The sequence below is a fragment of the Sinohyriopsis cumingii genome, chromosome 8 (assembly GCF_028554795.1).
Source record: "Sinohyriopsis cumingii isolate HCF-2022 chromosome 8, ASM2855479v2, whole genome shotgun sequence".
NCBI classification, from domain to species: domain Eukaryota; kingdom Metazoa; phylum Mollusca; class Bivalvia; order Unionida; family Unionidae; genus Sinohyriopsis; species Sinohyriopsis cumingii.
In genome coordinates this window covers 108,521,193-108,534,175 of record NC_142968.1, presented here as the reverse complement: position 1 = coordinate 108,534,175, position 12,983 = coordinate 108,521,193, and the positions used below count along the sequence as shown (strand labels likewise).

General features: G+C 35.4%; 1 protein-coding gene across 1 annotated transcript in view; it reads left to right on the top strand.

Moving 5' to 3' along the window:
- LOC149794351 (uncharacterized) overlaps window positions 1-12,983 on the top strand; it is a 115,967-nt gene that overhangs the window by 43,646 nt on the left and 59,338 nt on the right. The window contains exons 7-10 of the mRNA XM_089969103.1: window positions 270-385; window positions 1,772-1,925; window positions 5,137-5,245; window positions 8,656-8,834. Coding sequence (XP_089825229.1) covers window positions 270-385; window positions 1,772-1,925; window positions 5,137-5,245; window positions 8,656-8,834 — 558 coding nt within the window. The remainder of the gene's footprint in view (window positions 1-269; window positions 386-1,771; window positions 1,926-5,136; window positions 5,246-8,655; window positions 8,835-12,983) is intronic.

The window sequence follows — 12,983 nt, the reverse complement described above, 5'->3', positions numbered from 1 at the left end:
TGGATATTCTATGCATATTAAATCCATGTTTAAGTTAAAAATACAATAAATCATGCCTTAGGGAACAAGCATAAATATAGAAAGAAATCCATTTAATGAAACCTTTATTTCTGAATATTGTGCATTTATAGACAGACTTTCATTTCTTTAATGAAATTGTTGCAACCTAGTAATTCAAGCATTGTATAAATTATTTAACAAAAATACATAGACATGCTTTAAAATTTCTGTTTCAGCTGACATTACAGTTTTGTTATTGTCAATTTCAGATCCTCCCCATTTCACAGTCCGTCCAGATAGTCAGTATATCAGACAGTTGGCTCAGACCGTCATCATGCCATGTGCTGCTATAGGGACCCCAGCCCCAACCATCACCTGGAGGAAGGTAACAGTACATGTCCTTGGACTATAGACACTGAACTTGCACAACACCACATAACAATGCATAGCATAGTACTTCTTGACACCATATGTGTTAAATTTATTGCACTACACAGTATGTCACTACAGTACAATGCACCATGCTTCACCGAATATAGGACCAGAAAATGATTTAGGAAGTGAGAACATGCAGCTTGCAGATCAAGGCTGTCACTGTGGCATATGATACAATATGTTCTCTCATGTGATGACGTCACCCAAAATTTTGTGAATAAATGTAAAATTACACTACCTTACACTGCATCAGACTACGGACCTGCCAACCCTTATGATTTTGGCACCAGTTCTACAAAAATGACCCTTAAAATACAAACTTACAGAATTTAACCACAAACTACGGAACAATTCTTGTTGCCAAACAATCCAGATAATTTGTTCATCCATGTTTGATTTGGATCCAGGTTTCATGTTAGAGTTAGTGGAATTAATCAGGGAACCAGGCTAACGTTAACAGCAGTACCAAAGACCTTTAAACTGTACATATTGTTTTCATTTGAAGCATCTGCATGATCAAGCAATGCATGTTGAAGATGAAGGGAAAATAAGCCTCTTAAAAATAGTTTCTAATCAGCACAGAAGGATAAAACAAAATATTCAGATTCTCCTGCCACATATCTTTTACATGAGATGATGCACCCAAGTGAAATTCCTTGATATTATCAATATGGTTTGAAAGTTTATGTTATGATATGCCTGGGGTTGCTGTCTTGCCTGTCTTACCTGTTTATGCATCATGGTGAACTTTGTTAAAGTTTTTAAAGGTCACATATATTCTAAATCAGTGGCTGCATTCAAATGAACCTATATGATAATATTTCTATGGTTGCAAAGAATATAAACTAATGCTAGGAGTTCCTGTCTTGTCTCGCCTGTTTACGTTGAAAGATTAGTTGATCAATCTTTATGTTTTTATTAAAGTTTATGAAAGTCACATATCATCTGCATTTCTTGCTGATTCAGTTTTAATGTAATATTACCATACATCTTATGTTTATATTTTTATATTAACTGTTAGGAGTTCCTGTCTTTCCAGTATTGCCAGCTTCAGCAGAAAACATGTTTTATCATTGGAAAATATAATGTTCAAGTTTTGTGTTAAACTTTTTTTTATCTCTGATTTTAAACATCAGTTGCTGCATTTAACTGAAATTTAAGATAAGGTTAGTTTTAGATCTTAAATTTATACTGTTATGAAAGGAGTTCCTGTCTTGCCTGCTTTAGTATCATGGTCAACAGGTCAGACATGGGGTTTTGTGAAAATTTGTATTTCTTTGATTTAGCAGTTTGCCCCAGGCCATTTTTCACTAAAATCTGATCTTTTTGCACACAGGTTGGTGGTTCACTGGAGTTTGATGACCGGATTCAGAAGCTCCATGGCAACCTGACTATCAACAGTCTGCAGAAAGACGATTATGGCATCTATGAATGTGAGGCTGCCAATGAAGTCCGAAAAATCATCACAAGCACAGAGCTTATCATTCAAAGTGAGATGGCTGTTTTTGGTTTACATTCAATTAAAACAAAAAAATGATGGATTTTATTCCATTGTACTTGGTTCTTTAGAGGTATTACTTAATTTTTATTATCTCACTGAAGGCAATCCAACTAGTAGGACCAAAAAAGATGATGGATTTTATTCCATTCTACTTGGTTCTTTAGAGGTATTAATTTATTATCTCACTGAAGGCAATCCTACTAGTAGGACAAAAAAGATGATGAATTTTATTCCTTTGTACTTGGTTCTTTAGAGGTATTACTTTATTATCTCACTAAAGGCAAGCCTACTAGTAGGACCAAAAAGATGATGGATTTTATTCCATTTTACTTGGTTCTTTTGAGGTATTACTTTATTATCTCACTGAAGGCAATCCTACTAGTAGGACCAAAAAGATGGATTTTATTCCATTGTACTTGGTTCTTTAGAGGTATTACTTAATTTATCTCACTGAAGGCAAGCCTACTAATAGGACCAAAAAGATGATGGATTTTATTCCATTGTACTTGGTTCTTTAGAGGTATTACTTAATTATCTCAGTGATTGCAAGCCTACTAGTAGGACCAAAAAGATTACTGTATGATATGCACACAGCTGCAAGCACCATAGACCCTGATCTTTTTTCACATGAAAAAAGAGAACTTGATTTAAGTTTATTCTTGTTGAAAGATGTTTTAAAAAAATATATATATATGCTAACTATATTTTCTTGCATCATTGAAAGTTTTAGTGAATATTCCGCATTTCAGATAGATACAGTCCAGATTGTCTTGGGTTTCAGGGATACAATTTTGATCTAGATTTTTGAATAGACACAGGTAAGGATAAAAGTACTTGAGCACTAATCTGATTGACTGGTATATACGAAAAAGTTCTCAATGCAATTACAATGTACCTGGTAAGAAACCAGTCCATGACACTGTACATAGGTGAAAATTAGTATCAGAAATAAAGAGGACATAAAGAAGCAGATAATTTGTCGAGTAAGAGATGTTTATGGTTACTTTTTTGGCCCGTGATGTTGGGGGTATACAGGCTTCTGGAATTTGACCGGTGGATACACCATTTATCCTGATCGGACTTGAATTGTCACTGACTGTATAGATTGGTATAAACTCGTACAGGAGGACAGAAAATAATTCTTTAGTGTTATTTCTGTTATTAAATATATTATCCATGCTCAGCAAATTCCAAAACAGAGATGTTGGGATTCTAGATAAGCTGGTTCATGTGTTGCCATCTCTGTACCTGAACAACACAGCATCACACATTCTGGTTTTGCTGTACAAAATGGTTTTACTGGACAAAAGGGGGTAATATGATGAACGTGTTTAATGTGTATACTGTTTCAAGTAGTGTATTCACATATTTTTGCTAGGTCCCCACTTGCAAGATATGTCAGTTTTTACTGTTTAAGATAGTATGTATATGTATATTTTTGCTAGGTCCCCAAATGCAAGGTGGGTAGCTGTACTGTTTCAGGTAGTGTGTACATGTATATTTTTTGCTAGGTCCCCTCCTGCAAGATATGTCAGTATGTAGTTTCAGGTAGTGTATATATGTATATTTTTGCTTGGTCCCCACATGCAAGGCAGGTCAGTGTGTACTGTTTCAGGTAGTGTGTACATGTAGATTTTTGCTAGGTCCACACATGCAGGGCAGGTCAGTGTGTACTGTTTCAAATAGTGTGTACATGTAGATATTTGCTAGGTCCACACATGCAAGGCAGGTCAGTGTGTTCATCTAAGGTAATGTGTACATGTGTTTGTATGTCCATAACTCATTAACCCTGAGCCAAACAGCTAGGCATTCCCCTACAGCATACATGCAGAGAGGTCACCTGGAACGGTGTTAGCCTTACCAGTGCCTGAGACATGCTGACAGCACTTGGCTTGCAGAGTTTTACGTAGGTGGCTACTTGAAATAAATTAAGCAGTTCTCAATAAAATAATGTACATAATGGCACGATTTTCATGCTTCATGCAAAAATAAAACTCACACATAAAGGTAAAAATAAATTATTTACTTACCAATTTACTTCTCTTGCTATGAGCATACCTAAGCAGGACAGGAATGTGGGGTTCTGAGTGGATTTTAAAAACGCATTCTGCACAGTTTGTCAATCATTGTAAAAATAATACAGAACCCAACTGCATGTGTTTCTTAACTTGTAACATGGATTTCAAACAGTGAAGTCTTCTTCTGCATTTCATGACAGTAGGTTGTTGCAGTAACATTGAGGTTTCTAGATCAAATGAGCAAGCAAGTAACATTGTGAGCAAAATAAATAGAAAATCAAGGTATGGGGAACATTATTCAGGGTGGATTGGGTGACAACCATAACTGGTCATGTTGGCAACAGGTCTTAGTTCAGTGATAGCAAATTCATAAGATTAAGTTTAGGTTTCAATTTTTCGCTAGTTATATTTGGCTCAGAATAAGTAAAAATTCTGCCATTCTCTCAGTTTACAAATAAACTTGAAATATTTTTGCTGACCCTTCAATAGGATAATTAGATTTATAGTAAAACCAGATTTCATCAGATTGTATGGCATAGATACTTAATGGAGTCTTCTATTTTCAGGTATGAAGTTTATTTCCCTTTGTCATTATATACCTGCTTGTAAGTCGAGTCAAACTACAAGCAGCAAAGATCCTGATCTGCCATAGCAAAATGTGCTTGCAGACCAGGGTCTACATTAGTTTTGCTGATTATACATAACAAACTGTATAGGCCCAGAACAGGCAGCACACTATATAACAGCAGATCTGGGTCTGTGAATCTTGAGTTGGACTTACATTTAAGTGATTATATACAGTAGATACATAATGTCTGTGTGACTTGGATTTTTAACATAGCATTAAAACTTTTCCAGTCATTGCTATGGTGTCTGCAGTGTAGCAGTTTATAATGATGTCTAGCACCATGCTGCAGACATGTAGTATCATGTCCCACCCAGTCACATTATTTGAGACCAGGCCAATCAATCCTAACACTAACCTATCATATCTGAGTTCAAAGTGAGGCAACTGCTATTACCATTTTTATAAGTCTCTGGTATAACTCAGCTGGGGTTCAAACCCATGACTGTCTGCATCCAAAGCAGATGCTTTAATCATTCAGTAGATATAGATGTGCTATAATTAGTAAAAACTTGTAAGACCATTCAAATAATTTGTTGTAAATCTTTCCATTTCAGACACAACCCCTTATGCACCTTACAACGTTTCAGTGTCCACGCAGCTATTTTCCGCAACTGTGAAATGGATCCCTGCGTACAGCAGCACTCCTCAGCATTATTTAATTTGGTAAGGATATGGTTACAGCCACCAAAACTACTGGGGAGAGAATGATGGTAGTTTACAAGCAGTTGTTGACTACCACTATTGATGTGGTCATCTGGGCATGAATTATAGATTGTAGATAATATTAGGAAATTTTAAACCCTGGTTCCTTTTCTTGGCAAGTTATTGGCATGACTGATTGTTTACCTGCACAACTGGGACAATTATATTGTTTTCACGGAAGTCTGTGCAGATCAATAAACATCGATGTTCAAATTTTTAACTAGAATTTCCCAGACTAATTACCATATCTGACCCCATAAAATCTGACACGTTTCATTATCTTGTTTGCCGTAAATAGCTAGTACAGAATTGTTTGGGAATAGATTTTGTTGTCAACTTGGTCTTCACCTATCGTCTTTCTGTATTATGTAAAATAAGCATCTTTTCTCAACAGCAAACTAAAAATAATAAGTGTACATGGTAAATAACCACACACATGTCCTTGGGTATTTGTGTAGCCAAAATAAACATATGAGTGCATAAAAAATGTTTTGAACTTTTTAAGATCTTCAGGGTCTTTTTTTCCTGATGCTGTTTTGTGTCTGACTAGATGAATGGTACGATTATTTGTTTTTTCTCATTCTGATTCTTATTTTTGCTTTAAATCCTCTTCCCGATCAACCATATTCAAATAGTATGCTATACCCATATTTAAACAGTATGCTGTACCCATATTTAAGTAGCATGCTATGCCCATATTTAAACAGTATGCTATACCATATTTAAGTAGCATGCTATGCCCATATTTAAACAGTATGCTATACCCATATTTAAGTAGCATGCTATGCCCATATTTAAACAGTATGCTATACCCATTTTTAAACAGTATGCTATACCCATATTTAAGTAGCATGCTATGCCCATATTAAAACAGTATACCATACCTATATTTAAACAATACGCTATACCCATATTTCAATAGTATGCTATTCCCATATTTAAACAGCATGCTATACTCATATTTCAGTAGTATGCTGTACCCATATTTAAATAGTATGCTGTAAATTGTATACCTAAGCATCAACAGCGTAACTTTTGAAATGATTCAACATAAATTTGCCAAACAATAGTTGCATTTACTTAAAAATGATCCAAATTTAAGAGTTTATCTTTACAAACCAATGAGTTGATTTTTATGCTCAATGATATATTTCTACAGTTTCTTCCTTCAGAAATTTCACCCATTTTGTCATTACTTCAGCCTCAAAAATACATGCACTAGTGTCTGTCAGTGACTTTGCACTGAAACACGGCAGACAGCTGAACAGACTGAACATTTCACCAACTAGATATATTGTTTTAATTTAAATAAATCCTAATTTGAAAATTTTATAGCTTTTGTTGACTTTGCCAATCACTTTCATAGAGTTAGGATATGCCATTGATTTGCCTTATTTTGTTTGGTGTCCTGTGCTCAACTACTTTCCATCCTTATGACCATCAACTGTTTTTTATACACCTTTGTCTCTCCAGCATTGAACCATACCATCGTCAATCGTTAGCAATTCATATGCTCATAATCTTAGTGGGAGCTTGTGGAATCTGAGTTTTAGCTCTAATGGCCACAGATCAGAGGAACTTAATTGATGGCTTTTAGTCTGATAAACTTTGCACAAGTTTGTTATCTCTAGTCCTAAACTACTGGGAAAATTGCCATGAAACTTTAATAAGACTTTGATCCCAAGGTGTAATTGGTCTTAAATGAAAATAGTGCCACTCGGAGATCATTTATGCCCACCTTGGCTGCAGTTTTGAAAATAATGTTATTGCTACTGACACGGTCATATTGATCTGATGTGTTCACCAAAGAAAACAAAAAATTATGCCTAATTGGTCATTTAGATGTCCAGTATGGTTACCTTGATGGCCATACTGAAAATCTCTATTATCACTATTCCTCTTGAAGGGATGGTCATATCAGTATGGAGTTTCCACTAAAAGACTTTTTAGGAGGTCTGGTTAGTCATAAATGAAAATGGTGCCAGTCTGACATTCAGTGTTTTAGTATCTTGTCACTACATACAGGGCTTGTATTTTAAGGATCTTGATTGCTCTCTCATGCTGTTGTACTCCTTAAGTTGCTTCCAGGGGAGTGATTCATCACTCTCCACAATCTTGTTGTGCAATCTTATTGTTCGAAACAAAGATTTCCAGATATTTTTTGAGTGAACTCCTTTTTTTTTACCCCCTGATTTCATGGCAGTTGTCTTTCACAAAAAATAATACGTTTACAATTCCACCATTTTGATATATGACATCATGTGTTATAAACGATGTCAGTGTCATAAATATTTGAGAGAATAACTCTCCTCAACGCTACCAGGAGAGCTGTTTGCACCTGCATTCTACAAAACACAGGCCCTGACTATTTATCTGTACTGATGGTCATATCAACATGGTGTATTCACCCTTGGTCTTCCTGTAATCAGTTTTTGGTCATAAATGAAAATGGTACCCCTCATAATATGGCCACCATGATGGTTATCTTGAAAATCTTGCTATTTTTCCAGAAAGGATGGTAATATTTTCACACAGAGTTCCTGCAATATTTAATTGGTTTTGAATAAAAATGTTGCATTCTGGACCACCAACATATTCACATATTTGTAAAGGACATTTGAAAAATAATAAACCCTGGAATAAGTTCAGATGTTATTCTTGCTTTTTTTGTCCTTCATTGAGCTTATGAACACAGTGACTTGTACTTGTTAAATTTGACCAGTCATGCAGTTTAATTCCATTCCATTGAACAAGTTGATAGTCACACTGATTTTAAGGTCAAAGGTTTTGACTTCAGGTAAAGGCTTTTGTAAGCATGATGACACCACTGATTTTCAATGGTACCAGTAAAAGAGCCTCATTTTTTTTTCACAAGACATACTACTAATAGATTGAGACAAACTTGGCATATGGATACCTCTTGACCTTGACATTGACCATTTCAGGGATCATTTATCCATGATGTTAGGTTTAAGGTCAGAAGCCATGATAGAGAATTTTGGATTGCACTTACAAGTACTTTTGAGAACTCAAACACAACATTTTGTTACAAAACTTAATACACTGGAATTACACAAGAATATGAAGGATGGTATCATGTAAAAAGAAGAAACTATCTTATCATGGAATTCATGGAATTTCTTTGGTCAGTAGAGAATTGGACCCTACAAGGGCCTCATATTTTGCTCTACAACATGGATATGCATGCATTCCATATGGTTAAAAGTTGATAAAGTAGATACATGTCAGGTTACCACACAAAAATGGGATTATCTTGCTTTAGCCAGATTTATTTATTTGTTAAATGTCATAAAGCATTATTTGTGTATGTTCTGTCTTCATATCAGCTTTCAGCAATGCCTTTTTTTTAGGTTTCGTTCTATTAATGGTGAAATAAGTCAGTGGCAGACAATGATGGTCGAGCCCCAGAATGCGACCAGATTTACGCTGTACAACCTGGAACCTGACACAACATATGAGTTTATGGTCCTTTCCCGCAATAGCCTTGGAGATGGGCAGTACAGTGAGAAAGTGCGTGCCAAAACACTGGGTACGGAGATAGAAAGATATGTTAGATCAAGGTTATGGGATCCAAAACTAACACAGTTTTCTGAATTTTGTAGAAAGTTTTAGCCTGTGATACTTTTCTATAATCTAAATATTAACTTTAAACTGTTTCTGTCAAATATCAAGGGACCAGCATTTTTTTTCCTTGAATGAAAAATTTGTTAAAACTAAGGAAAAATACATAGATGATGGAATTTATTTGCACCGAAGTTTATAATAGCAGAGTTAGAGTTTGTCAAAATTGGGTCCATTATGTGAATCGAAATGCAGTATTATTAGCAACAGTGAAGTGTTTAAAAACCTGATTTTATTTTGGTAAAATACTTTATCTTACTTTACTGTAGAATGAATTACAAGTCTGCACAATTAAATAGAGTGGTACATACAGGGTCTTGAACTGAAAATTTAGGGGGACATTTCTCCTCCACCCATGAACACCCGGGGGGGGGGGGGGGGAGCTGAATATAGAAGGAATTTATCGAAGATATGAACGTATGGTTTGAAACTATAACACATTTTCATACATTAGGTTGACATTTTGACCCTATTTTGTTTCTTCATATTAGCACAGATCTAGCAATTACACATCCTAGAATAGACTTGGCACTTCTAACCACAGAGAGGTGACAAAACCATAAGCATTGCAGGAATAAAGGTTGTACAAGACCACATTACACTCGGGACTCTTTTTTTTTACTTGGTACTCTGAAACATGGTATCCAATGTAACAGTGTATATACATGGTTTCCAAGTATTCTCTTGAAAATTGTATCAGATGTAACAGTGTATATACATGACTACCTAGTGTTCTTGAACATGTCAAATGTAACTGTATATACATGGCTACCAAGTGTTCTTGTTGTTGTAATGTGGTTTAACGCCATTATTCAACGCAAGATAGGCCATACATGGTGGCCAGTATTAATGGTGGAGGAAGAACCCTGGAAAGAACCACTGACCCACAAGAAGCTACTGGCAAGCTTTCTCACATACCCACATTAGCTGAGCCTGAGACTCAAACACGTGCAGACAGAGGTGAGATGGCAGTGATCCGTAACTGTGAGCGCTTTAGACCACTCGGCCACTCGGGGGCCCCCACCAAGTGTTCTCTTGAACATGATATCCAGTGTGACTGTATGTACATGATATCAAATGTGACTGTATATACATGATATCAAACATGACTATATGCATGATATCAAATGTTCTCAGAAACTTGATATCCAATGTATCAGTATGCATTGGCTACAGAATGTTTCCACACTAATTTGGGAGAGAATTCATGAGAAAAGGAGATATTACTTTAAGCAGACAGTAAGATTTCACGCGTGCTTCATTAAGCTAAGGTGTTTCTTTTAAGAGGTTAATATTGTTTTCTTTCTGAGATTATCATTGTAAAACTTTTCATTTGCCGACTTGTGCTGCAAATAATGACTGAAGGGCATTTTACAAACTGTGTGAGTTAGCAACTGAGATTTGATACAATGTCAAAACTACATTAAACTCTCTTAATAGCAATTTTGTATAATTTTATTTATTCTTTTATTTTTACTTTGCTCTTTTAAAGATATTTCCTATCAGTTTTAGAGCTTTATGTAAGCACATGAATTCTTGTTGAGGGCTTCTGCTCTGTATCTGTTTATTGAACAGGGGATTTTCCAGTAATGTAATAGCTACATCAGCATAAAACATGTAATTCCACCAGTGGTAGTCAGTCCCAGGTTTTGAACATTTGACAACATGGTCTTAATATTTTATCTAATTTGCCAGGTGTTGTCAGCAGAAGTTCAGTATTCAAAGAAAAGGATGTGTTGTTTTTGTTGGACATACACGTGACTCTTGGATTTGATGTGAGTTGAATGTGACTCGGCCGAATCATTATTGTCTAGACTCGTGGGTAACCATTTTTCATTTTTTAAATCTATTTTTGTGTTCATTAACAGGTTGGGCTACCTACAGGTGCTACTTACAAAAGAAATTAAGACTGTCGGTAGTGGTTATGGTGATTGTGGTCCAATAGTCAAACAAAGCAAGGCATCAACCCTGACAGTTACGATGGGGGAGGTGTGGGGCATATCTTCCACCCACCCCCACATTGTAACTATCCAGATCAGCATCTTAGATTGTAGGACTTTGGATCCAATTGTTATAATGTTAGTGTGTGAAGCTACTCCCAATCCTTATATCCCATTACCTATAGTTTTAAATTCATATGTAATGAGTGGCAGTGAAAGTGCTGTAGCCCCAAGGTTCTTCTTGGCAGATTTGGAATTTCCAAGCTGTTTTTGCAAATTTTTTTCAAAGAATTATTTGTTTTCAGACCAAATACAATGATTGATTATTTGACTCCGTCAAAATCAATTTATTAAGTTTCAAAATAAAATATAGACCAACCATTTTTATTTTGTTTTAATGACATGCAGTGTGTATTGCCTCTGTTTCAGTGTTTACGGTAGTTACTTTTCATGCGACTCTATTTATATAAGTTTGCATAATGTAGTTCTCCATTCAGTTTATACAGAAATGCAGCTCTGTCTGATCGCATAGTTATGTTCTGGCCAGTGGAAATCTTTGCTACATTTACCAACTAAAGTAGATGCAATTATCACATAACCCCAGATCATTTACTTGCACACTTTGGTATTACTGTATTTAGACAGCTATTCCAACCTTTATCTGTGTGTATGATAGTGGTTACACATGATGTGTTTGGTTTTCCGTGTTTTTATTTTTATTTCATTTATGGTTCCACTAAGTGATTTCGCATAGTATGAAACAGTGATGAAGCAGATAAAACTGATCAGATGCTGTCAGTATAGTACAGTAATGAAGTGTGATGAAGCAAATGAAGGTGATCAGATGCTGTCAATATAGTACAGCAATGAACTGTGATGAAGCAAATGAAACTTATCAGATGCTGCCAATATAGTACAGTAATGAACTGTGATGAAGCAAATGAAGCTGATCAGATGCTGCCGATATAGTACAGTAATGAACTGTGATGAAGCAAATGAAACTGATCAGATGCTGTCAATACAGTACAGTAACGAACTGTGATGAAGCAAATGAAACTGATCAGATGCTGATATAGTGCAGTAATGAACTGTGATGAAGCAAATGAAACTGATCAGATGCTGTCAATATAGTACAGCAATGAACTGTGATGAAGGAAATGAAACTGATCAGATGCTGCCGATATAGTACAGTAATGAACTGTGATGAAACAAATGAAACTGATCAGATGCTGCCGATATAGTACAGTAATGAACTGTGATGAAGCAAATGAAACTGATCGGATGTTGTCAATACAGTACAGTAACGAACTGTGATGAAGCAAATGAAACTGATCAAGCCATCAATACAGTACAGTAATGGAGGAAAACAATGGCAAGATTTGGAGTTAATTATAGAATAGTTTTTTTGTATTATAAAGAGTCCTGAGTGTTTGAATGATGGATCTGATGATTTGCACTTTGACTTTCTAATGTAAAATGGGGCAAGATATAGGAAGAACTTTTTTCTGGTGGCATATTCCTGTGTTGTAGTGGATCAGCATAACATTTTGGTGCTATATTTCTGATGTTGTAGAGGCTCAGCATAATGTTTTGGCATCAAACTTTGTGTCGGACATTATTGCATGCACAGTATTACTGCTAGCAAAAGTCATTCACAGTGACATTTTAGTTTTAGTTGGGAATTCTGCAGTAATGGAGAAGGCAGGACTGTGCTTGATGTAATTCTGTTTTTTTATAAAACAGTTGCAGAGTTCAGAATGTGAGAAATGTTCCAATAAGTTCACATCATTCTTTCCAGTTGCATTAGTTTACATTCTAAAGATACAAAGCATCATCATGTTGACATGAAGGTGAAAAAAATTTGTTCTTAACATTTTTGCAGTTATGCATATGCTTGTATTGTAATCACACAGCATAGCAATAATCACACAGCATAGCAATAATCACACAGCATAGCAATAAAATATATTATTATGATAGATCAGTCAGAATAAGAAATGATGAATATTTATGGTCATTCTGATGTTATTTTGTACAGGCAAGGACATTTTGTAAATTATCTTAATTAAAAAGTAAATCAAGTTTGAATTGGAGAGCAATTATCTGGCAGGACTGTT